Source organism: Cygnus atratus, chromosome 7, assembly GCF_013377495.2.
Source record: "Cygnus atratus isolate AKBS03 ecotype Queensland, Australia chromosome 7, CAtr_DNAZoo_HiC_assembly, whole genome shotgun sequence".
Classification (NCBI taxonomy): domain Eukaryota; kingdom Metazoa; phylum Chordata; class Aves; order Anseriformes; family Anatidae; genus Cygnus; species Cygnus atratus.
In genome coordinates, this window is record NC_066368.1 from 14,022,299 (window position 1) to 14,046,571 (window position 24,273).

The 24,273-nt window shown below is 69.7% G+C and overlaps 5 protein-coding genes across 6 annotated transcripts; 3 read left to right on the top strand and 2 right to left on the bottom strand.

Annotated features, from left to right (window-relative positions):
• Nucleotides 1-696: 696 nt before the first annotated feature.
• Nucleotides 697-7,062, top strand: SEMA4G (semaphorin 4G). Of its 2 annotated transcripts, none has more exons than XM_035547742.2 (15): nt 697-982; nt 1,215-1,363; nt 1,485-1,547; nt 1,625-1,723; nt 2,606-2,699; nt 2,811-2,924; nt 3,091-3,257; nt 3,386-3,555; nt 3,639-3,783; nt 3,875-4,097; nt 4,177-4,292; nt 4,384-4,535; nt 4,621-4,682; nt 4,773-6,095; nt 6,203-7,059. In XM_035547742.2, exons 1-14 carry the CDS (start codon nt 739-741, stop codon nt 5,633-5,635), a joined length of 2,661 nt encoding a protein of 886 aa, XP_035403635.1. In that variant the 5' UTR covers nt 697-738; the 3' UTR covers nt 5,636-6,095; nt 6,203-7,059. The 2 variants fall into 2 exon arrangements, with proteins under 2 accessions (XP_035403635.1, XP_050567862.1); XM_050711905.1 differs by having other exon boundaries at nt 846-982; nt 4,621-6,095; nt 6,203-6,290; nt 6,376-7,062.
• Nucleotides 7,063-7,077: 15 nt separating this feature from the next.
• On the bottom strand, nt 7,078-8,392 carry MRPL43 (mitochondrial ribosomal protein L43). The gene is made up of 3 exons (XM_035547743.2): nt 8,201-8,392; nt 7,983-8,089; nt 7,078-7,314 (listed from the first exon to the last, which is right to left on the bottom strand). The coding sequence occupies exons 1-3, from the start codon at nt 8,329-8,331 to the stop codon at nt 7,088-7,090; spliced, it is 465 nt and encodes a 154-aa protein (XP_035403636.1). The 5' UTR covers nt 8,332-8,392; the 3' UTR covers nt 7,078-7,087.
• A 107-nt stretch (nt 8,393-8,499) lies between these two features.
• TWNK (twinkle mtDNA helicase) lies at nt 8,500-12,098 on the top strand. Its single transcript, XM_035547731.2, has 5 exons — nt 8,500-9,757; nt 10,009-10,249; nt 10,490-10,597; nt 10,755-10,896; nt 11,341-12,098. Exons 1-5 carry the CDS (start codon nt 8,500-8,502, stop codon nt 11,599-11,601), a joined length of 2,010 nt encoding a protein of 669 aa, XP_035403624.1. The 3' UTR covers nt 11,602-12,098.
• A 127-nt stretch (nt 12,099-12,225) lies between these two features.
• Nucleotides 12,226-17,521, top strand: LZTS2 (leucine zipper tumor suppressor 2). The gene is made up of 6 exons (XM_050711957.1): nt 12,226-12,234; nt 13,173-13,232; nt 14,294-14,773; nt 15,178-15,747; nt 16,081-16,350; nt 16,467-17,521. Exons 1-6 carry the CDS (start codon nt 12,226-12,228, stop codon nt 17,133-17,135), a joined length of 2,058 nt encoding a protein of 685 aa, XP_050567914.1. The 3' UTR covers nt 17,136-17,521.
• Nucleotides 17,522-18,365: 844 nt separating this feature from the next.
• Nucleotides 18,366-24,067, bottom strand: PDZD7 (PDZ domain containing 7). Its single transcript, XM_050711958.1, is given in 21 exon segments — nt 18,366-18,515; nt 18,650-18,750; nt 19,057-19,542; nt 19,805-19,876; nt 19,973-20,064; nt 20,170-20,261; nt 20,366-20,523; nt 20,791-20,832; nt 20,984-21,187; nt 21,313-21,738; nt 22,169-22,229; nt 22,449-22,596; nt 22,783-22,959; nt 23,258-23,286; nt 23,289-23,454; nt 23,689-23,729; nt 23,731-23,766; nt 23,768-23,794; nt 23,796-23,815; nt 23,904-23,976; nt 23,978-24,067. Coding segments are annotated over 21 exon segments (2,691 nt in total).
• Nucleotides 24,068-24,273: the final 206 nt, after the last annotated feature.

Below are 24,273 nucleotides of genomic sequence, written 5' to 3' on the forward strand. Positions count from 1 at the left end.
TCCAGCCCGCTTGCAGTTTTGTTTCCCCGGGGACAGGACGGTGGTTTCCCCGTGTGGCTCAGCTTGGCTCGGCTCGCTATCTCCCCGTGGTGGTTTCACACCTCCCGCCCAGGCCGGCTGAGGTGGGATTTGGGGGAGCGGCAGCGTTTTTGGCCGGGGTTTTTTGCTTCCTGGCTGGGAGCTGAGGCAGATGCTGAGCTTCAAGGCAGCTTTTGATGAAAGGGAAACTGAAATGTAGTGGAAAAACACTGGGGGGAAAACAACCTTCTCATTTGGAAAGACTTGATGGAGGAGCCAAATGGCTCCGGATCACTTCTCCCTTGCTCTGCGCTGCACGTGCCTGGAGCATCCTTCCCCAGCCTTTTGTCCTTACGATCTCAGGCCGACTTTCTGTGTTTTTGGGGCTTCCTTTTCTTTCTGCCAACTCCTCTCAGCTCCCCGGGGCTCCTGGATTTGGGGAAGGGGCAGAGCCCTTTGGCTTTTGGGGCGCACCAGCTGCCGCGCCGCCCACCTGCCCCTGCCTGGGGACAGCCTGGGGACAGTCCCCACGGGGTAGCTGCCGGCCAGGTGGTGCTGGGGGCCTTTGGGGCACTTCTGCTTCTGCACCTGGTGCGGAGACGTGCGGTCTCATGACACGCTTGCGTCCCCGGCCACAGGACCGTAGCATCCTCTGCCACTCCCCCTCACTGTGCCTTCACCCCTGTGCACGCCGCTGGGGCTGGGTGTCCCCAAATCCCTATGGCTGGCAGCACCCCTGACCCCCGCTCTGCATTTCAGGAGGGTCCTGGGGAGCCCGTCCCCAGCAGTGGCTCTGCCGGGCCCCCCCAGCCCGGGGGCCACCCTCGCCGGGGGCCAGGGAAGATGCTCGGGGGCACGGTGAGGGTCCTGACTGCCCTCCTGGTGGCTGCGGTCATGGGCTACCCGTCCCGGCGCTCCGCCACCGACCTGGATGCCACCCCCAGGACGACGGTCACCTTTGACGGTAAGGGGGTGCAGGGTGGGTGCCGGGAGCTTCCTCACCCCTGGGAGCAGCGGGGTTGGGGCAGGCGAGCAAGCAGGTGCTGGGAGGGAAAACAGGAAGGAAGCTCAGTCTGCTTTCGAGTGCTTTGCGGCGAAAACCGCTTTGAGACTTTCCCCTGTGACCCTGGGTCCCCCCAACCTGGGGGTCCTGGCCGTGTGCCCCCTCCCCCCCAGAGCCCCCTTTTCTCTCCCAGAGCTGTCAGGGGTGCGGCGGTTCAGCGGGCGCAGCCTGAACTACACCACGCTGCTGCTGGAGGACGAGCGGGGCATCCTCTACGTGGGGGCCCGGGGGGCCATCTTCGCCCTCAACGCCAGCAACGTGGCCGACGGCTCGCACCGCACGGTGAGCGCGGCCCCGTCCCCAAGCAGCCTCCGAACGGGGAGAGAGGCTTTGAGCCTCCGTCAGAGCCTCCCCCGTGCCACGGGGGGTGGTTTGTGAGGTGATGGCTCCTTTTCCCCCGCAGATCCATTGGGAAGCATCCCCGGAGAAGCAGCTGGACTGCCTGCAGAAGGGCAAAAACAACAAGGTACGGCCAGTGCCGGGCAGCGGGGAGGCCACCGCGGCGTCACCGGCCGGTGACTGGCATCCTCCTCCCCTCCACAGACCGAGTGCTTCAACCACGTGCGGTTCCTGCAGAGGCTGAACAGCACGCATCTCTACACCTGCGGCACCTACGCCTTCCACCCGCTCTGTGCTGCCATTGTGAGTCCTCCCGTCCCCATCCCCGTCCCCTCCTGGGGCGCAGCGACCCCGTGTCGGGGTGCGTGGCTTCGGGGTGGCAGCGCCCCGGCGCAGTCGCCGTCACGCAGACGCCGCCAGTCCCCACCCCGGCGCTGGGGCTGGACTCTGACCCCGCAGCGGGGTGGTGCTGGGGACGTGTGGGGACACAGGGGGGGGACAGAGGGGTGGGACGTGCTCGTGTTGGGGGTCTCTGAGAGCCACGCTGCGCATCCCTGAGGGTGTCAGCGGCATGGCGTGTCCCCGAGCTGCTCCGAGGCTGCCGTGGGATGGTGACGGTGGCAGTTCTGACTCATCCTCCCCTCCCCGGGAATTTCCTGGGCTGGGGTCCCTACGTGGCCGTGTCTCAGGGCGCTTGGCAGGAGGGTGCCGTGTCCCCCGGTCCTTCCACCCCTGCAAGGCAGCTCCTCTGTGACTCAGCCGCCCTTTGCCCCTGTCCCTCCCGCAGCCGAGGGACGGAGGGGCGCAGGGACACGGTGCACGTCCCCATGTCCCCAGCTGCCCGTGGCACTACGAGCCCCGGCTGTGCCGTGCCTGTTCCCACGGCCGTGCTGCCCATCTGGTTTGTCCCCAGCCGCTGACGGAGCCGCCACGCTGCTTGGCCCCGTCATTATTTGCAGGGCTTTGAACTGCAAACCCCAAAGAAAATAACTCCTGCGGTGACACACCGACGTCGCCACGGCCTGGGGGGGGACCCAGCCCAGCCGGGCAGCGGCCACTTGGCCAGGCTGGGGCTTGCTGGGGATGGTGCCAGACGCTTGTGTGGGGTTTTTTTGGGAGGCTCATCCTGCCCGGGGCGGGGGGACACGTATGTGGGCATTGCTGATGGTGCCGCCTGTCCCCCAGGACGCTGACAGGTTCACGCTGCCTGCCCGCTTGGAGGAAGGCAAGGAGAAGTGCCCCTACGACCCCTCCCGCGGCTACACCGGCCTCATCGTGGGTAAGCGGCACCGTACCCACACGGGACACTCCTGCACGTGGACGTGGTGGCTTTTGGGGCTGTCCCTGGTGTGCGGTGGTGGCCGTGCTGATGGGTGCATGCTCCACACAGATGGTGGCTTGTACACGGCCACACGCTACGAGTTTCGGAGCCTTCCCGACATCCGGAGGAATCTGCACCAGCAGCCGCTGAAGATGGAGGAGTCCCCCCTGCACTGGCTGAACGGTAAGGCTGTCCCTGTCCCTGTCCCCTCGGACTGGTGGCACTGGTGCATGGGGATTGCTCCGGGTGCTTGTCCGGAGTGGTTTCCTGCAAGGGGAAACTGAGGCAGGGAGGGACGTTGGGGACCTGGTGGGCCCCCAGTTGCCACCTCCCACTCTGCGTCCCCCAGATGCTGACTTTGTGGCCTCTGTGCTGGTCCGGGAGAGCAAGGACAGCCCCGTGGGCGACGATGACAAAATCTACTACTTTTTCACGGAGCGGGCGGGCGAGGAGACCACCTCCTTCTTCGACAAGAGCCAGGTGGCCCGCGTGGCTCGGGTGGCCCGCGTGTGCAAGGTAGGGGTGGCCCTGGGGAGCAGGGTGCTGCTCCTCCTGCTGCAGGGGCTCCGAGCTTGCACCCGGGGGGAAACTGAGGCACGGGCAGAGCAGAAAACACCTGCCAACATCCTCAACTTGCCCTTCAGAGCGACGTGGGGGGGAAAAAGATCCTGCAGCGCAAGTGGACGTCCTTCATGAAGGCCCGCCTGGTGTGCTACATCCCCTACTACGAGGTGCTGCGCAGCGTCTGCAGCCTGGACGGGGGCAGTTGGGCCAGCACCGTCTTCTACGCCGCCTTCACCCTCTCTGCGCAGTGGTGAGCGGGGCCGGGTGGGCGCGGGGATGGATGGAAAAAAAAAATGTGGGAGAGCCCAGGCTGACGCGGAGCTGTGCACCCAGGAGGACGATGGAGGCGTCGGCCGTGTGCCGCTACAACATCTCTGAGGTGCAGCGCGCCTTCGAGGGCCCCTACATGGAGTACCAGGACTCCTCTCGCAAGTGGTCCCGCTACGATGGCGCGGTGCCAGAGCCCCGGCCCGGCTCCGTGAGTGCCGGGGGAGGTCGTGGGTTTGCGGGGGCGCGGGCAGGCGAGCCCCCCGCTGACAGCTGTGTGTGTCCTCCCCCTCCCCGGGCAGTGCATCACGGACGGCTCCCGCAGGAGGGGCTTCAACTCCTCGCAGGACCTGCCCAACAGCGTGCTGGACTTCGTCAAACTGCACCCGCTGATGTTCGAGGAGGTGCAGCCGGCGGGCGGCGAGCCGCTGCTGGTGAAGAGGAGCGTGGCCTACAGCTGCCTGGCCGTGGACCGCGTGCGGGCCCTCGACGGGCGCTCCTACGACGTGCTCTTCATGGGGACGGGTGAGTGCAGGACGTGGGACGGGTCCTTGAGGAGCACCGGGGACGGGGTCTCGTGTCCCCTGACCGCCCGGCTCTGCAGGGGACGGCTGGCTCCACAAGGCCGTGGTGCTGGACTCCGGCGTCCACATCATCGAGGAGGTGCAGGTGTTCGGGGAGCCGCAGCCCGTGGAGACCCTGGTGGTCTCCCACAAGCAGGTGAGGGGTGGCAATGGGGCTGGGGGCTCGTGGGGGGTGACCTATTGCCCTGTGTGGGGCGATGCTGCGAGCTTGGCCCTTTTCACCCCAGAGGAGCCTGTACGTGGGGGCAGCCAGCGGGGTCCTGCAGGTGCCCCTGGCCTCCTGCGCCAGGTACACCTCCTGCTACGACTGCATCCTCGCCCGGGACCCCTACTGCGCCTGGGACGGCCGGGCTTGCCTTGACACGGCCTCCAGGGACAGGTAGGGACAGCCATCAGTGTGCCCATCGCCCCGGTGGTTTTGGGGCTGTGCAGGCCCCGGGGTGCTGAACCCCCCTGTCCCGCAGCACGGGGCTGGTGCAGGACGTGCAGGGCGGCAACGCGGGATGCCGGAGCAGCTCCGGGCGCAGTGAGTCCACGCATGGGGGGGGCTCCAAGGGGTGCTGGGCGGCTGGGGGGGATCCCCGGCACCGTTGCGACGGGGTGTGTGCCCCCGTAGGCTTCCTGCCGTGGAAGAACCGGACGGTGCTGCGCGGGGACGACGTGCTGCTGCCCTGCGACCAGCGCTCCAACCTGGCGCGGGCCGTGTGGCTGCTGAACGGCAGCGAGGTGCCGGGCACGGGGCAGGAGCGGCTGCGTGTGGGGGTGGACGGGCTGCTGGTGACCGACACGCTGCCCGAGCACGGCGGCGAGTACCGCTGCTACGGCGAGGAGCGGGGCCTGTGGACGCTGCTGGCCGCTTACAGCCTCACCGTGCTGCCCGAGCTGCCCCGCGCCGCCGCCGCCGCCACCGCCGGGCCGCACACCGCCTCCCGGGTGGCCGGGGACGCCAAGGTGGTCTACATCTCAACCATCGTGGTGCTGGTGGTGCTGTGTGCCGTGCTGGGCATCGTCCTGCTCTACGTGTCCTGCCTGGAGAAGCGCAAGGGCAAGTACGTCCTCGGGGAGCCGCGGCCCGCCAACGCCGAGCTGCAGACGGTGTCGGCCAGCTGCCTCCGCAAGGGCCGCGAGAAGGAGGAGGAGGAGGACGAGGAGGAGCTCGCCTACCCCGACGGCTGCCTGCGCATCATCCCCGGCGAGGCGCCCACGGCCGCCACCTCCCCGGTCAAGGAGCTGCCGGCGGTCGTTCCCCCGCCGCCGCTGCCGCCGCCGCTGCCGCTGCCGGCCGAGCTGACCAACGGGGTGGGCGCCCTGCCCAGCGTCCTGCGCAAGATGAACGGCAACAGCTACATGCTGCTGCAGCAGGACGAGCCGCTGGCCTCGCCGCTGTGCAGCGCCTCCTTCACCGAGGAGCTCAGCAAGATCCTGGAGAAGAGGAAACACACGCAGCTGGTGGAGAAGCTGGACGAGAGCTCCGTGTAGGGGCCGGGGGGGACCCACTGCGGGACCCTCCTCCCCTCCGGCCCCTTCTCCCACCCCCTGCCAGCAGTGTTACGAGACTCAGGCGAAACTACCTCCGGGACCGCAGCGTTGGGCCGGGCCCAGGCTCGTCGGTTCCTTTGGCTTTTCATTCACTTTTAAGACTTGATGTACAAAAAAAAAAAAAAAAAAAACAATGGAAAAGGAGGAAAAAAAAAGCCCAGAGAAGAATCTATTTAAATTTGAAACCTTTATTTAAGTACAAAAACCCACTGATGGCGGTCACAAGCTGGAGGCAGGAGCTGGCGCCTGGCTGAAGGTGGACACAGGGGCGGGAGGGGAGGGAGAGTTTCTGTCCGTCTGTCTGTCCAGGCCAGAGACCGTGTCCCAGATGTGAGGATGCAACCCGCCCCGTCGGGCAGCCCCAGCCCTGGGTGCCTGAGAGCCGGACGGCTGCTGAGAGGTGGGTGCTGCATGGGGATGGGGGTACAGGGGGGCTGCAGTGCTGTGGGGGCCACCAGCCCCTGCCCGCTGCCACATCTGCTCCCCCAGGGCTCACTCTCCCAGCAGGACGCTCGGCGAGGGACGGTGGGGAAGAGGAGGAAGAGGAGGAGGAGAGCTACCCGTGCCCACCCCGAGGAGGGATCAGTAGCGCTGGGTGAGATGCAGGATGGGTGCTGTGGGGAGGTGGCACTGCAGCTGGGGGGGCCTGACGCTGACAGCGCTCTGCCCGCTCCCCGCAGGGCGCTACTGGCAGCACAGAAAGGACGTGGTGGCAGGCAGCGGGACGCTGGCAGCGAGGTTGTCCTCTGTGCCCAAGGGTCGTGTGTGCTGCCCGGCTTGTCCCTGTCCTTGCTCTGCAGTGTGGGAAGGCACCGGCACTGCTCCTGTGTCCTCGCCTTGCGCAGCCCGGAGGTGGCACATTTCAGCCCTCCCATGTGGCATGACGGATGTCTGGGGGGTGTCGGGCACTGCCCTGTCCCCCGTGGCACAGAGATGCCCCCTCGGCGGTCCCTTGCGCACCAAGGAGGATCCTTGCACCAGGGCCTGCCTCCTGTAGGGCCTCTGGCTCTTCATGGCACTACCAGGGGCAGCCACCAGCCCTGAATCCCCAAATCCCACACCAACTACTTCTGCGCCTGCCTGCTTCGTGTCTCAGCGAGGTGACACTGGAGGACAAACCTGGGCTGGGGTGGTGGTCCTTGCTCATACCCCCCAAGCATTACCCAGAGATCATCCCCCTCCCTGCTGGGCTGGACACCAGCCCTCTCCTGCCTCTTCCCTCTTTGCTGTGAAGAGGGGGGTGACAAAATCGACCCCCTACGCCCCTAAGGGGGCATCACCCTCCCTGCCTGCTCCCCCCGGCACGGCCCCGGGGCAATAAATGTGATGGCTCTGTCTGGAGGTGTCTCTGCAGGGACACGGGGAGCGATGCACACAGCACGGTGGGGGGGATCAAGGCTTTATTGGGGGGGGTGTCAGGCGGGGACCCCGCACGAGGAGGGCAGGGGGCTTGTTGGTGAGGGGGTGCCACTGGCCCTGCACGCTGGGGTTATCGGTGTGGAAGGGCTTGCGGATGCGCATGATGTCCAGACCGGACTGGCTGGCCAGCTTGGTGGCGAGCTGGGCGATCTCCTCGCTCGTCTTGTTGGCGATGAGCTCCTCCCGCACCGTCCCGTTCACTGCGGCACAACGGGGGGGTACAACAGGGGGGTGAGACCGGGGTGTCCCCTGTGTCCCCCCTTATCGTGTGTGTGTGTGTGTCCGTGTCCCTTCCTTCTGTAGCCCCCTCCCTCTGGTGTCTGCCCCCATTTCCCTCCTCCCCATACCCTTCTCTTCCTGGTGACCCCCTCCCCAGTTCCCCCTCCCCTCCCATTGCCCCCCCGCCCAGTCCCCCCCTCCCTCCCCTCCCCTCCCAGTCACCCCCCAGCTCCCCCCCTTCCCTTCTCCCAGTGCCCCCCCGCCCAGTCCCCCCTCCCCTCCCAGTCACCCCCCAGCTACCCCCCCCAGTGCCCCCCCTCCCCATACCCTTCTCCCAGTTCCCCCCCTCCCCATACCCTTCTCCTACTTCCCCCTCCCAGTGTCCCCCCCCAGTTCCCCCTCCCAGTGCCCCCACCGCAGCCGCCCCCCCAGTGCCCCCTCAGTCCCCCTCTCCTCCCAGTGCCCCCCCAGTCCCCCCTCCCCCCCCCAGTTCCCCCCTCCCAGTGTCCCCCCCCAGTTCCCCCTCCCAGTGCCCCCACCGCAGCCGCCCCCCCAGTGCCCCCTCAGTCCCCCTCTCCTCCCAGTGCCCCCCCAGTCCCCCCTCCCCCCCCCAGTTCCCCCCTCCCAGTGCCCCCCCCCCCCCACTCACGGTACTCCGCCAGCAGCACGGGCGCGGGCCCCCCGCCGGGCCGCACGTACAGCACCACCTCGGGGTGCCTCCGGGCGAACTCCGCCGCCGCCTCCTCCACGAACTGCCTGCGGGGCGCCCCCCACCACCCCCCGAAAAATCCTCAGGGGTCAACGATCACCGCCTCCCCCCCCCCAAAAACCAACAACCACCCGGTACCGGCGGCTCCCCGTCCCTACCTGGCCCCGCGGGCGTCGGGCGCGGCGGGGCTGAAGACGAGCTGCAGGCGCTGCAGCTGCCGCACGGAGCGGCCCAGCCCGCTGCCCAGCACGGCCGCCAAGAAGCGGCTGGGAGCCCCGCGGCCCGTCATGGCGCCTCCCGGTGCCCCGGAAGCGGGGACCGGGAGGAGGAAGGAGGCGGGACGCGAAATGGCGGCGCCCCTGGGGCTCCGCGTGGGGGGCGCGGCTTGAGCGGCCCCGGGGTACCGGGGATTGGGGGTGGGGGGGGGTGGGGGGGGTTACCGGGTGGAGGGGGGGGGATGGCGGCGGTGCCGCTGCGGCCCTGCAGAGCCGCCGCCGGTTTCTTGCTGCTGCGGAGGCGCGGGGCGTCCCCCGGGGGTGTGGGGGGGGTGGTGGTGGAGGAGGCGGCGGGGCGGCTGAGCCAGCGGCGCTACAAGAAGGCCGTGCTGCCCGAGCCCGGCGGCACCGCGCCCGCCGTGTCCGTCACCGAGATCCGGCGGTACCTCCGCGAGCAGGGGGTCCCCTTCCAGGATGGCTACAGCTGCCTGCACGCCCCCAGCCTCTTCGCCCCGGGCCCCGCAGGGCCGCCCTTCACGCTCTTCATCGACAAGACGACGGGCGGCTTCCTCTGCACCGCCACGCTGGCCGAGGGCACCTGGCAGGACCTGCAGGCCGCCGTGGAGCTGCGCCACCGTGGGCTCCCTCCGCCAGGCCCCGGGGAGGCAGAGGAGGAGGAGGAGGAGGAGGTGGAAGCCAGGAGGGCGCGGGAGGACGCCCGGCGCATCTGGGAGCGGGCGCTGCCGCTCTGGGAGCTGCTGGACGAAGAGGAGAGCCATGCCACCAAGGCGGCGTTCGGCATCGCCCAGCTGGCGGACGCCACCCTGAAGCGTTTCGGGGTGCGGTACCTGCGGGCCGCCAGGGCGCTCGTCTTCCCCTGGTTCAGCCCCCGCGACGGGGCGCTGCGGGGGCTGAAGCTGGTGGGCACGCAGGGACAGGGGAACGCCACGACCACCACGGAGGAGACGTTCCCCCGCTTCGACGCCTACCACAACCTCTTCGGGCTGCCCCTGATCGGGCGCCGGGACACCGAGGTGGTGCTGACGGGGCGGGAGCTCGACGCCCTGGCCTTGCACCAGGCCACCGGGGTGCCCAGCCTGGCCCTGCCGCGGGGTGCCGCCTGCCTGCCCCCGGCCCTGCTGCCCTACCTGGAGCAGTTCAAGCGCGTCACGCTGTGGCTGGGCGAGGACCTGCGCTCCTGGGAGGCCGCCAAGCTCTTCGCCCGCAAGCTGAGCGTCAAGCGCTGCTCCCTGGTGCGCCCCGGCGACCTCCAGCCCCGGCCTCTGGAGGCGTTGAACCGGGGGCTGAACCTCACCAAGATCCTGCGCGCTGCCCTGCCCGCCGGCCACAAGTCCATCGTCTCCTTCAGGCAGCTGCGCGAGGAGGTCTTCGGGGAGCTGGCCAACAGCGAGCAGGTGGCCGGCGTCAAGTGGGCGCGCTTCCCCGAGCTCAACAAGCTCCTCAAGGGGCACCGCAAAGGCGAGCTCACCGTCTTCACAGGTGAGGGGCCGCAGGATGGGGCACGCAGGGCTCAGCCAGCCCCAAACCCCAGCTGCTCGCAGCCGTGGGGATGCACGAGGTGCTGGGGTGATGTGCGAGCACCCAGGCATGGGATGCTGCTTGTTCCTGGTGGAAACGCCGGGCTTGGGTTGCTCTTGGCTGTACCCTGGTGTCTTTTTCTTCAAATACCCTCCCGAGTGATCAGCACGGGTTGCGTCTTCTCCCCCAGCTCACTTCCCCCTTTCCCCCAGGCCCAACGGGCAGCGGGAAGACGACGTTCATCAGCGAGTACGCGCTGGACCTGTGCACGCAGGGGGTGTGCACGCTGTGGGGCAGCTTCGAGATCAACAACATCCGCCTGGCCAAGATCATGCTGACCCAGTTTGCGGCGCGACGCCTGGAGGACCAGTTGGAGCTGTACGACGAGTGGGCCGACCGCTTCGAGGAGCTGCCACTCTACTTCATGACCTTCCATGGCCAGCAGAACATCAAGTACGGCCCCGTTCCTTTGTTCCCTTCTAGGGCTTGCTCTCTGTGTGCTTGTGGGGTGAGGGGACACGTGGGGCAGGGCATGCTGTGGCTGTCACGGCTGTGTGGCAGTGTCCCTGCTGTCACCAGGGCTGTCCTGTCTGGGGTGGGGTGGAGAGAGGGGACCTGGCCCTGCCAGCTCTGCATCTCCCCGTGCCTGGCTCGGTGTCCGTGTCCTCAGTAACCCTGGTGTCCCCCACACAGGACGGTTATCGACACCATGAAGCACGCTGTCTACATGTATGACATCACCCACGTGGTCGTGGACAACTTGCAGTTCATGATGGGGCATGAGCAGCTCTCAGCAGACAGGTAACACTTCTCTGGGAGTTATAACACCAACTGGGTGTCCTGTTGGGGTCCCATCCAGCACAACAGCCCCCTTTTGGGGTGGTTGCTGCCCCATGGAGTGACAGCACCCATGGGAGTGTGGGGCTGCTCCTGATGTGTCCTCTCTGTCCCCCCGCAGGCTCGCAGCCCAGGATTTCATCATCGGTGCCTTCCGCAAGTTCGCCACGGACAACACGTGCCACATCACGCTGATCATCCACCCCCGCAAGGAGGACGACGAGAAGGAGTTGCAGACCGCCTCCATCTTCGGCTCTGCCAAGGTGCCTCCTCCTGGCCCTCAGGCAGGGACGGGGTGGTGGCATCGGCACGCTGCGTGCCGTCACCGGGGGCCCCAAACGTGCCGTGGTGGAGCAGGGTGTCCCTGTCACCTGCTGGGGGTGTGCGGAGTCCTGCTTCGTGCAGGCTTCGGTGGGGTGCAGCTGATTGATGCTAATTGGCTGTGGGTGGGATGGGGGATGAGTTACCACATGAAGCAGCACGGAGGGTGCTGGGTTTGCCCTCCGAGCACCCATTTTCCTGCTGCCCTGTGCCCTGGTGTGATCCAGGCCGGGCACTTGGGGCCCGCAGCAGCTCCCTCCAGGTCCCTCTGTCCCCGCAGCTCGCTGGCGGGGTCACCTGGGGGGTGACCAACACCCAAGGCAGGGCTGGGTGTTGGGGTGCCCCTTCCCCAAGCAGCAACCCCTGGAGATGTTTTCTTCCCGCAGGCCAGCCAGGAGGCCGACAACGTCCTCATCCTGCAGGACCGCAAGCTGACGACGGGCCCTGGGAAGCGGTACCTGCAGGTGTCCAAGAACCGCTTCGACGGGGACGTGGGCGTCTTCCCCCTGGAGTTCAGCAAGGCCTCGCTCACATTCTCCTCCACCTCTAGCAAGAACAAGGCCAAGCTGAAGAAGATGAAGGAGGAGAAGGCGCCTTCATCCAAGAAGGATCCGGATGGAGGTGCGGGAGGCTCCGGCAAGCCCTGAGTCCAGCGATTGCCTTCCCTGGCCCACCAGGAGGGATGGGGCTGCTGTTGGGGCTCACCGGGAGCAGCGGCGCCATGCGCCCGTGTTCTGTCCTCCTGTGCGAAGCAGCCCTGTGGCTGCTGGCCCCGTTGCCCTGGGGCATGTGAGAGGAGCAGGAGAAAGCACCTGGAATTTGGGGTCTCTGGACCCAGGGCAGGTCCTTAAATTGCTGCTAAAGCAGGGCCAAATGCTTGGGGCCACGGTCCAGGTTCGCCTCCTGCTACGTGCTGTGGGGCTTCTGCAGCTCTGCTGGGTCCAGCCCCTGCTTGGGGTCACCCCAATACCCTGTTCCCGTGGGGTATCACCAGCATCACAACCTCAGGGAGCAGCCCCTGGGGCCCCTCGGGGCATTTCATGGCAAAATACTGTGACGTGGCCCGTCCCCGCTGCGGTGGGGAGCCCGTGGTGGGCTCTGGGTCCGACCCTTCCGGTTTTATTAAAGCAGAAATGTTGAGTGCTGTTCCTGTACCTTGTCCTTTGCTGCCTGGGACCGGGGAGGGGGTGTCCTTACGCTCTGACCCATCCCAAATCCCCCACCTCCAGGCCCTATAGCCCTGTTTCTCCCTGTGGGTGCGGGTCAGGCGCATGTCCTGGGTTCGGGGTCTGGGGTTTGTGTTCCAGCCCTACGGGAGGACGGTGCCATGGGGCCACGTTGCCCCACACACCCCATCCCGCCCCATCCTGACCCAACTACGGGTGCCTTCCGCCACCGCGCCCCACGGCACCCACACGCGTGGGGCTGGCGGAACCTCGGGGAGCCGGGCCCGTGGCGGGCGAAGGCTGCGGGGACGTGGCGGTGAGCCGAACCGGGGGGGGCTGGCCCCCACCGGGGACACGGACCCGGGGACGAGCCTGGCGCCCCCCCGGCCCCACAACCGGCCCCCCCACGACCTCCCCCAGCGGGGGGCAGCCGCCGAGCTCCCCCCCCGTCGGCTCCCCGCCGGCTCCGGTGCCGTCGCTGCCCGGCGCCCCGGCCGTAGGGCTCCCCCCTGCCGCCTCCCGCTCCGCCGCGGGGCCGGGGGCCGGGGGCGGTGGGGCGGGCGGGGCCTGGCGCGGCCCGGGCCGGCGGGGAGCGGCGGGAGGGCGGCGGCGGAACCGCGGGTGAGCGGGGCCGGGACCGGGGGAGGCCCGCGGGGGGGGCGGAGGGGACCCCGGTGGACTCCGGGGCTGGCGGTTGGGGGGGGGGCCCGGGGAACGGCCCGGGCCCCGCGGGGCGGGCGGACGAAGGGGGCCGGGACCGGGCCCCCGCCGCCGTGCTGGGGCTGGGGGGCGCCCCCCCGCCGGTCACCGGCTGCTTGCACAAGGGGGGGTCCCCGGGGGCTGCAGCCCGGTCCCGGCCGCTCGCCCCCCCCCCCCCCCCCATGCTCCGGGCCGGCGGCGGGGGGGGGGAAGAAGGAGAAGATGGAGGCGCCGCCGCCCGCCCCCGGCACGGCTCCCCCCGCTGGCCGCGTCCCCCCCGCCGGCACCCGGGGGGGCTCCGGGGGTCCGTGTGCGCCCTGACCCCTTCCCCCCCCGGCTGTTTCCCGCTGCAGGGGGCGACGGAGCCGAGCCGGGAGCCGGGCACACCGCCCGGATGGGCCGCGGCTGGCGAGGTGAGCACCGGGGGGGCGTCCTGGGGACCGGGGGGGGACCCCGGGGGGCGCCCCGGTTACCGGGCGGGCTGCAGGTGGCAGCGCCCCGGCCCCACACCGAGGTCCTGCTGCCGTGGGGCGGGGACCCCCGGCACCCATAGGGTATGGGGAGCACCCCCCATCCCATCCTTTGGGGGGGGGGGGCACACGGTGGCTGGGGGTCCCCCGCTGGCCGTGCCGGTGCCGGGGGCCGGCGGGACCCGGGGGGCGGCCCCGGGGGCGGCCCGGAGGGAGCCGGGGCGGTGCCAGCCCGGCGGGCGGAGCGAGGCGGCCCGAGCGCATCATGGGGCGCCCCGGCCCAGGTGGGTGTCGGGCCGGCCCGGGGGGGGGGCCCCGGTTATCCCCCGCAGCCCCCCGGTAGTCCCGGAGCCGGGGGGGTCCTTTAGGGGCCGCCCTTCGGGGCGCTGGGGGGCTTGGGGACAGCGGGGTGGTGGTGGGGGGGTAATGGGGGGGGTGCTGGGGGTATGGGGCTGGGGGCTGCTGGGGGCTGTGAGGAGGTGGGGTGGGGGGCGTGGGGGGGCTGTGGGGCACGCAGGGATGGGGAGAGGGGGTAGGGGGTGAGCGGGGCAGGGTTTGGGGGTGCTGGGGGGGGGTGTCGGAGCTGTAGGGCAGTGTGTTGCGGTGTGGGGGTGCAGAGGGTGCTTTGGGACGGGATGTTTGGGGTGCTGGGCGCTGTGGGGCACGCCACGGGGGGGGTGTTTGGGTGTCCCGAGGGCTCTGGGGGTAGGGAGGTGGGGCATGGCAGCGTGGCAGTGCTGGGGGGCAGAACAGGGGCAGCAAGTGGGGCAGGGTCCGGGGCAGCAGGACAGCCCCCACCGTGCCCTGTGCCCGCCCCCCCCCCCGGTTAATCCCAGCTTTATTCTGCTTCACTTGGTGCCTCCTCCTGCCCGGGGCATCCCTTGCAGGCCATTCCCTTGCTTCTGCCCCCCTGGCACCCATTTATTGGGGGTCCTATGGGGTGGATGTGAACGGGTTTTCTGCTGGTGCCCAGTGGCCCCATGCCGCTCCGTTCTTGCCCACAGGCTGCCCGCGCCCCCCAGCCCGCCGGGGGCCCCCCCGCCATGGCCATCGTGCAGACGCTGCCCGTCTCCATCGAGGCCGCCCCTGAGGGGGCCGCCCAGCTCCGCGCTGCCGCCCGCTCCCCCCCGTCCTCGCGGGGCGCCATGGGCAGCGTGGGCAGCCTCATCGCCGGCCGGCCCTGCCACGACCGCTCCTGCCAGCCCCCCGGCGGCGGGGGCTCCTTCCGCGTGCACGATGGGCTGCTGCGGGCCAGCCCCCCGGACCCCCTGCTCCACGCTCTGCCCCCCAAAAAGCCCTGCTCTGCTGCGCCCGGCGTCGCCCATGCCTACGCCAACGAAGGTTTCCACGGGGAGTGGCTGGAAGCCGCCTCTCCTGTCAGCCCCTGCAGCGACTCGGACGAGGCCCGGGATGACCGAGCCCCCAGTGGCAGCATTCGGGGGCCACCCCCCAAGCTTGTCCCCGTGTCTGGCAAGCTGGAGGAGGTATGGTGGGAGAGGTGCTGGGGTCTCTGCTCAGCACCCAGTGCCGTGCTGGGGCTGGGGGCCTCGGGGAGAGGTGCCTGGGTGTGTGGGTAGGGGCTGCGTGGTCACGTTGTCCCTATCCCTGGGGGCAGAGGTGGTCTCTGCGCTCCTGACCTCCCCTTCCTGGTGCCAGGGGTGGGCTTGTGAATGTGGGAGCCTTTCTGACCCCACTGGGTGGTAGGGCTGGAGCAGAGAGCATTTGGTGGTTGTCTCCTTCAGCACGTGGAAGCAACTGGGTTGGGGACACCTCAAAGTGTTGCATGGGGACAGGATCAGAGGGTTACCAAGCCCTCCCCCTGTGTGGGGCCAGCCCTCTGGAGGCTGCCAGGTCCCGGAGCCACGCTCTTGCCTCTTTCCCTTCCCAGAACGTGGAGAAGACCCTGATCCGCCCCATGGCGTTCAAACCAGTGGTACCCAAAATCAGGACTGCTCCGGGGCCGGCCAGCCTGGGGGTGCGCCCGGCGGCCCCGGCGCTCTCGGAGAGCCAGGTGAGCCTCACCCACTTGCTGGGGGCCGCCGGGGCCGACAAGCCCGGCTCGCTGAGCTGCCGCGCCAGCAGCCACTCGGGCACGCTCTCGGACTCGGGGCGCAACTCCCTGTCCAGCCTGCCCACCTACAGCACGGGCTGCAGCCAGCACGCCGAGGCGGGAGCCCTCCCGGCCACCCCCCACGGCCACCCCGAGCCCCCGGGTGGCTACCGCCCGCCGGCCGGCCCCTCCAACTCGGACAGCGGGCGCTCGTCCTCCAGCAAGAGCACGGGCTCGCTGAGCGGCCGGGGCCGGCCCTCCTCCGAGAGCGGCTCCTGCGGGCGCTCACCCCTGCCCGGCGAGGAGGCCCTGCTGGTGCGCGAGCTGGAGGACAAGCTGCGGGAGAGGGAGGCCGAGCTGCAGCAGCTGCGTGACAGCCTGGATGAGAACGAGGTGGCCATCTGCCAGGTAGGTGCCCGCGAGGTCTGAACGGGCCTGGGTTTGGGGGGGGGGGGGGGGGGGCGCTCCTCAGTGGTGCTGGTGGGGGAGTCATACAGCCCCCGTGCATGGGCCTGCTTTTGGAGCAGGGCCTCAGAATTGGGTTGTCCCCATGGTGTGGGGTTGAGGGAGACTCTGGATGCACATTTTGGGGTCTGGCATGGGGGTGGCAGCGCTCCGTCCCGCTCTGGGAATCTCGGTCCTCCAGGACCCACCTCCAGCCGTGAGGACGTGGGGGTGGCGGTATGGGGGTCCCCAACCTTGGGGGGCCGCGCCGCCTACCCAGCGTGCGCCCGTGCCCAGGTGTACGAGGAGAAGCAGCGGCGCTGCGAGCAGGAGCTGGAGGGTTTGCGGCAGCGCTGCGCGGCCCAGGTGCGGCAGGCGGCCCAGCAGGCGCAGCGCGGGCAGCAGGTCCTGCAGCTCCAGGTGCTGCAGCTGCAGCAGGAGAAGAAGCAGCTGCAGGAGGACTTTGCCCAGCTGCTGCAGGAGCGGGAGCTGCTGGAGCGGCGCTGCGCCTCCTTCCAGAGGGAGCACACCGAGCTGGGACCCCGGCTCGAGGAGACCAAGTGGGAGGTGAGCCACAACACGGTGACGTCCCTGCTTGGTTGGGCAGGGGGCGACCGCCCCGTCCCCATCCCCGAGAGGCTGGGACGGGGACGCAGCACCTGAACCGCTGCTGCTACCCGCAGGTGTGCCAGAAGTCGGGGGAGATCTCCCTGCTGAAGCAGCAGCTGAAGGAGTCACAGGCGGAGCTGGCGCAGCGGGGCACGGAGCTGCTGGTGCTGCGGGCGCAGCTGCGGGAGGCGCGGGCCGAGCTGCAGGCGGGCGAGCAGCAGGCGCGGGGGCTGCAGGAGGCCGCCCGGCTCAAGGCGCTGGAGCTGGAGGTGTGCGCCAACGAACTGCAGCGCCGCAAGAGCGAGGCCGACCTCTTCCGCGCCAAGGCGGGCCGGCTGGAGCAGGAGGTGGCGGGGCTGCGGGAAGCCGCCCGCGGACGCTGCTGCCCCGAGCCCGGCGAGGGCTGCCCGGAGCCCGGCGAGGAGGCGCGGGGCACGGCAGGGCTGCGGAGGCAGCTGGAGAGGCTGCGGGCAGAGGTGGCCCTGGAGAGGCGGCGCGGGCAGGAGCAGCGGGACGCCTTCGAGCAGGAGCGGAGCACGTGGCAGGGCGAGAAGGAGCGGGTGATCCGCTACCAGAAGCAGCTGCAGTACAACTACATCCAGATGTACCGCCGCAACCGGCGCCTCGAGCAGCGCCTCCAGCACCTCCGGCTGCAGGGCGAGGACCCCCCGTCGTCCTCAGAGCCCTGCGACCCCCCCGGGCCGGACCCACCCTTCGAGGAGATCACGGCCACCGAGATCTGAGACGCTGCCTGCCCCGGCTCCCTGCTTGGACAGCGGGGGTGCTCCAGCCCCTGGGATTTTGGGGGCTGGGAGCGGGGGCCCCCACTCTGCCCCCGCTATGCAGAGACCTCCGGCGCTGGGAGGGGGCAGAGGGGACTTCGGGAGCTGCCCCCTCCCTGGCATCGAGGTGTTGGGGTGAGGTTGTGTTGGCCCCCCCGCTATGGCAGAGGGGTGCCCCGGAGCTATGGGGCGGGGGGGTGCTGCGTCACGGCCCCGGGGCCGCCTGGGGCTGGTTCCTGCTGATCCTCTTAGCGCCCGGGGATTAGCAGCGCTGCCTTCAGCCGGGGTCACCTTGGGCACGGGGAGGGTGGCTTGTCCCCTCCCTCTTGTCCCTCCCAGCACTGTCACCCAGCCGCTGTCCCCTCGGGAAGCGTGCCCTGTCCCTGCCTTCCCTCCACCCCCCCAGCGTGTTTGTCAGGGGATTCGTTTCTGTGCCATTTTAAATAACTCTATTTTTATAGGACCTACCAAAAAACAGCGCCCTCTCCGTGCTCACGCCCTGCCTGGCTGTGGACCCCTCACCCCCGCCACCGGGCGCGTTGCCCTCAGTGCCTTCCCCGTGCCCTTGCCCCAGCATCCCTGTGTGTCTCCCCCCCGCCCCCCCCCAAAAAAAAAAGCCCAGCACGTGCCCCTGTGATGCCCAGCTCGGCCCGGGGGAGAGGGGCTCAGTGCGGGGCAGCCAGCGCTGGCCACCAGTGGGGGACACCTCGGGGACACTGGGGTGGGGGGCAGGCTCTGTGCCACGGGGTCAAACCAAAGGAAAAGCCTGGCCGTGCCCAGCTCTGGCTTGCTCGCCCCCCAAGCTGTTTGGGGCGGGGGGGGGGGGGGGAGGAGGGGGTGGTGGAATTGTATTTTTGTACTTTATTTCGGTTGTGTCCCATTTCCAGAGCCCGGCTCGCCCTTGTACCACCTGGAAACGCCGATTAAAAACAAGCCCCTGGCTGTGTTTTTTTTTCAGGGCAGCGTCCGTGTGTCCGGAGCAAGGTCAGGTCCACTTGTCCCCCCGCTTTTTCATACCCCACCGTGCCCCCACCTCGGTCCCTTTTTGGGCAGCTCCTCCGTGCCCGCGGGTCCCCCTTGTCCCTGCCCGCTGAGGCCGGCCACAGCTCGGTGCAGGAATGAGCCGGCTCCATGGGGTTGCGGGAAGGCTTCTCGGGCCGGGGGGTGGGGGTGGGGGGGATATTTTTGGTGTCACTCCGGGTGGGGGGCAGGCACCCGCACCACCAGCTCCATGGGCTCCTTGGCTTTGTTGCGGTACGCCTGGCGGATGGTGTCCACGGCCCGCTGGTGCGTGACGTTCTGCAGGCTCTCCCCATCCACCGACACCAGCTCGTGCCCTGCCTGGCCCCGGGAGGGAAGGCAGCGGGGTGAAACGCAGCCCCAGGAGGGCTTCGGGGCAAGGGGACGGGACCCTGTCCCACCCTGGGGGGGGTCACGTCCCCCCCACCCCCCCCCCCCAAAGGGCAGCTGAGTACCTTGAGGACGCCGCTGAGGAAGGCGGCTCCCCCGGGGAAGATCTTCTCGATCTTCACCACCGGCTGCGCCCGCGACTCGATGCCGCCCGAGATGCTGATCCCTGCAAGGGAGCCGCGATGCCTTTGGGCCCAGGTAGACGGGGTGTCCCCCCCCCCCCCCCCCCCAACACACACCCCCATGGGGCTGTATGGCCTCTCTCCGGCCCTGCACGAGGGCATGAGGCTGGAGGAATGGGAACTGGCAGTGCTGAGGGTTTTACCTGTGTCCCTGTCCCCATAAACAGGCCACCCCTTGTCAGGGGGGTCCCACCCACCCCAAAGGTGCTTGCGCCCAGATGGGGGGGTCCCCATCCCACCCCCACCCCCGGGGTCACACCCCCCAAAGCCTCCCAGCAAGACCCACGCACCCAGCGAGTGCTTCAGCTTGGAGAGGGTGACGGTCAGCAGCCGCTCTTCCTCCTCCTCCTCTTCCTCCTCCTCCTTGGGGCCGTTGGCGGCCAGCGCAGCCCCCGCCTCCCCTCCTGGCCCCCCAAAGAGGGGCGCGAGGGGGGCCCGTGCCCTCCGGGGCTTTCCCAACCCTGAGCAGCGCCCGTCCTCGCCTGCCCGGGGGGGCTCCGCGTGCCGGGTGGGCTGGGGGCTGCGCGAGCGCCTGCGCCCCTCGCGGGGGGGCTCGGCCAGCAGCCAGTTGGGGGGCCCTGGTCCTGGGGCGGGCGGGGGGCCGCTGGTGCAGTTGTAGGCGTCCACTGGCACGTCGGGGAGCGGGGTGTAGGAGCGGGGGTGAAGCCGGTGGGGGCTGGGGGATGCCCGTGGACGGGCCGGGCTCGACGGCAGCCCCCCGGCTTCCTCCAGTTCCGGGGCCCCCGCTGGCTTCAGCAGGAAGCCGCCGCGGTAGTCTGCAACGAGAGGGGCTCAGGGGGGGGGCCGAGGCGTCCAGAGCCCCCTTGGCACCACGGGCCCTGGATCCTCCTCCTCCAGGGACCCCCCAGGACCCCAGACCCCTCTCTCCCCAGGGACCCCATAACGCCCAGCACCCACTGACCCCCTCTCCCCTGGCACCCCCTGCGCCCTTCCTTGTAGCCGAGCTCCCCATTTCCGCCCCCCCCCCCGGACTGTCCCCAAACCCCCGTCCCTTCCTGGCACCCCGGTGGCACCCACCAGGCACTGGCGTGATGAGGTGTCTCTTGGGGGGGACATCGTGGTGGGCCGGGCGGAGGGCAGGCGACCGCACTGCGGGGCGGGGGGGGAGAGCAGCGGGGGTCACCCCTGCGCCCCACCCCCACCCCCCCCAACCCCTCCCCATGGCTCTTTGGGGCCAGGCTCTACCTGAGCGGCTCTTGAGGGCGTCGAAGGCCTCCAGCTCCAGGGGCATCACCATGCTGTCGAAGCGGCCCAGGTCCGTGGGGGCCACCACGCTCCTGCGGGGACAAAACAGGGCCGGGCTGCGGGTGGTGACCCGGACGCGAGGCTTTGGGTCCATCCCGGATAGCTTTGGGTCCGCCCCGGGGTGCCCCCAGCCCCACCTCACGTCCCGCAGCAGCAGCACCTTCTCGGGCCGGTCCAGGATGGCGAGCAGAGGCCTCACCAGATCCTCCACGCTGCCCTCGTGCAGGTACTGCGGGCACAGGGCGGGTGTCAGCGGCGGGTCCCCAAACCCCGTGCCCCCTTCCGTCCCCCAGCGGGGCCGCGGAGCTGCCCGGCGTCCCTGCGGTGCCGTACCCGGGTGCAGTGGCGGAGCACGGCCGTCACCTCGTCGGGGCTGAGCAGCCGTGCTGCCGTGTCCTGGATGAGCGGGAGCCGTGCCTCGGGGTCGCTGCCGTTGGGCTGCGGGGTGGCGGGGCCGGCCAGGGCCAGGATGCTGGCACGGCGGCTTTTCTCTGCGGGGAGGCAGAGCAAGGGGTGGCCAGGGGGGCAGGGCTGCCCCGTGCCCACCGCCAGCCCCAAACCCACGCACCCCACCAGCGCTGGTGGGCTCGACCCATGCCAAAGTCACACAGACATGCAAACACACGCAGCTCCAGATTTGGGGACACCCCCCACCCCCCCCCCCCACCCCGGTGCCACCCCCTTGCTTGGGCACACCGTGCAGGGACAGGCGCATGCAGGAGGTGCCCCGCGGCCACCCCGTGGGCACCCCGCGTTACCCCGCTTCAGGCTCCGGATGACAAACTTCTGCACAGCGCCTACTGCAAGGGAGATGGAGACGGGTGAGCGCCCGTGGAGAGGCCAAAACTGTGCACACGGGGACCCCCCCCTTTCCACACTCCCCCCCTCCATGCGATGCCCCATAAGCGGGGACCTGTGCCAGGCCGGGTCCCTGCCCCCCCAGCCCGGTACCTCTGTCCCCATCGGGGCGCCCCGGGGACTTGGCGCGTGCCCGGCGCTCGGAGCCGGGGGGGTCCTGGCTCGGGGGGGCCCAGCTCTGGCTGGTGGCACGGCCGCCCTTGAAGAAGAGGTTGACGAGGGTCTTGGAGCGGTGCAGCCCGGGGGGGGCCCCCCGTGCCCCCTGTCCCTCCGGCTTCTCCTTCTTCCGCTTCTCCTCTGAGGATAAAGGGGGTTGAGTTGAGGGGTTGGGGGCTGGCGAGGGGGGGTTGTGGGGCATATCTGGGGGGCACCGACTGGAGGAGAGCCCGGTGGGGGGGGGGGTGCAGCGCCCCGGTGCCTACCGGCGACGGTGAGGTCGCTCTGGGAGCGCGTGATGGGCTGCCGAGGCCGGCTGAGCGCCAGCAGCAGCGCCGTTTTGGGCGAGTGGGTGAAGGTGCGGCGCGGGTGGGTGCCGGGGGGCTCGCGGGCGCCCTGGCCCCGGATGGCCGTGTCCCGCAGCAGCTCGGGGGGCCGCATCGTGCGCCGCGTCTCCGGCAGCCCCTCGGTGGCCGGGTCCGTCTGCATGGCCCGCTCGGCGCGCTCCCGTGCCCAGCCCCGCCGCGGCCCGTCCTCCGTGGAGATGGCCACGTCCACGGTGCGGGTGGGTGGCCCCGGGGCCGCCGTCCCCAGCCCGTTCACCACCGCCGGTGGTGGCCCCGAAGAGTAGGAGGAGATGGAGGAGCTGGTCTCTGATGTCTGCGACAGCTGCTGCAGCTGCCCGTTGGTCACTGCAAAGGCACGGCGGGGACACGGGGTGACACACCGTGGGGACGCGGGAACTTTGCATCCGCCCTGAGGATGGGGGGACATGGCGACTGTAGGGCCATGGGTACTGCAGGGCCATAGCAAAGGGATGGGGACGTGTGGGGCCATGAGATCACAGGGAGCATGGCACGGGGATCCTTGTGTCCCCTCCACGGATGGGGACACAGGGGACCCTGCAAGGCCACGGGCACTGTGGGGGTGCTGACCGTGGCACAAGGAGCTTTCTGTCCCTTCCCAGGACAGAGGACATGCGGGGACCCCATGGCACACGGAGCTTCTCCCTCCCCACTTGGGCAAATGCATTGGGGAACCTGTGCCCTCCGGACATCCCTCCCATGGGGGGTCCCAGCCCCTCCATGTTCCCCCCCGGTACCCGGGCGGCTCTGTCCTTACAGCGGCTGAGCCAGCAGTACTCGGCCACCATCTCCTTGTAGGCAGGGAACCTCCCGGTCTCCTAGGCACAGAGGGAGAAGATGTGGGGGTCAGCGCGTGCCGGCCAAACCCGATCCGGGTGCCAGCCATGAATAATGCATCCCCCTCCCACCAGCCTGAAACCCAACCAGCCTGCGGCCATGCTGCCCCCCCCCCCCCGCCAGCACCGGGATGAGCTGGGGCAGAGCCAGCGTGGGGGCACGCAGCCCCCCCGGGGTCCCGCGGGGCCGGATACGGGTACCTTGATGGTCAGCATGATGTGGGTCTGCCCCTTGAGCACCTCCACCGCCTTGCTATGGCTTATGTCTTCGAACTTGACTCCGTTGGCTGCAAGGACTTGGTCGCCCACCCGAATGCCGTTCTGCTCTGCCAGCCCCCCGGGGTCCACCCTAAGGACAGCAAGGGGGGAAGGATGGGGACAGGGCCCCACACCTCTCCCCGGGCAGCTCCATGCCCTGGCACCCAGGGTGGTGATGCCTCGGCATCAGCCAGGGCAGGGTGCTGAGCCCCAGCGGGAACCCGGTGCTGTGTCCCCCTCGTGCCCCCCAGAGCCGAGGACACGTGGGTGGCCGTACTTGGAGACGTAGATGCCGAGGCCGAACTCGCGGCCGCCGCGGATGTTGAAGCCCAGGCAGTAGTCGTCGGAGGTGGTGTAGAGGTGGACGATGCGCCGCAGGCCGTCCTCGGAGCCGCTCTCCGACGGCGTCGAGCCGCTCTTCTCCACCACCAGGCGCCTGTTCACCACGTCCACCCTGGGGCAGGGTGTTAGGGGGTGCTCAGGAGTCCAGCTCGTGTCCCCCAGTGGGATGGGGACATCGGTGTCACCCAGCGGAGGACAGTGATTGGGGCGGTGAGGATGGGGCTCGCACCCGCCCTGCCTGCTCCAGACCTTCCTATCCCCTCCTGCACCCTCCCTGGGCTTTCCCACCTTTTTGGGGACCTCCAGTGCAGCCCACCCCGAGGGTCCCCCACTTCTGCTTCCTCCCTGCCCCACAGCATCCCCCACCGAGCCCTCCATGGGGTTTTGGGGGTGCCGGTGCCCCTGCTCACCAGGCCGTCTTCTCCTTGGAGAACTTTGATGCCCGGCACGCGGGCCCATGCGCCGCACCACCATGCGGAGGCGGTTGTTGCCGGTGAGGACCTTGACGGCGCTGCTCATGGTGATGTTCTCCAGCTCACGCTGTGTTCACCTCCGTGATCTTTGTCGCCCACGCACAGTCCCAGCCTGCTCTGCGAGGGGCGAGCGGCTCGGACGGGCACCCAAAATTGTGCCAATGCCCTTGCCAGGCGCCCTGTCCTCCCCATTTGTGCCCCCAAGCTCATCCGAACCCAGCGGGTTGCAGGAGATGCCACCAAAGCTGGCACCACCCCTGTGCAGCACCACGTCCCCAGCGGCTCTCCAGAGCATCTCGGGTGGCACGTGTCCGTCCCCACCGGTGTCCCTCGCCCCGTCGCCACTTACCGGCTGCGCTGCCCTCTACTCCACCTTGCTCACGAAGATGCCCAGCCCGTGCTCGGAGCCCACCACGGACGCTGAAGCCCAGCTTGCCGTCCGCGCTCCTTCTCCACCGTGACGGCGTTGATAACTCACACTCTCGTTGCTGCTGGCTGCGGGGACAGCCGCGTCACCGGGCTGGAGCCGGGGGACAGGACCCAAATATCCCTTCCCGTGGGCCCGGGGGCCTGTCCCACGCACCTTCGATGGGCGAGTTGATGAGGATGACGCGCCCCATGGGGGACGTGGCGCGGGCGCTCCGCACGGCCCCGTTGAAGCAGGCGGCTCTGCTTGCTGAGCCAGGCAGCGGGGCGCCAGGCTGGCCTCGGCTGCTCGAGCTCCGCGACCCGCCCGGGCACCGTCATCTCCGCGTCCTCCCAGCCCCTGGGCCATGGCGGTGGCCGAGCAGCCGGGCTGGGGCTCGCCGGGTGCTCACGGGGCCGGGCTGCCCGCCGGCTGGGGGGGGCCCGTGGCACCCTCCAGCAGCACATGCCCGGGCTGGGGCGAGCTCCTCAGCAGCGCAGCGCCGGGGCCGGCTGAGGGCTGGCGGCAAGAAGGGTCCCGGGCACGG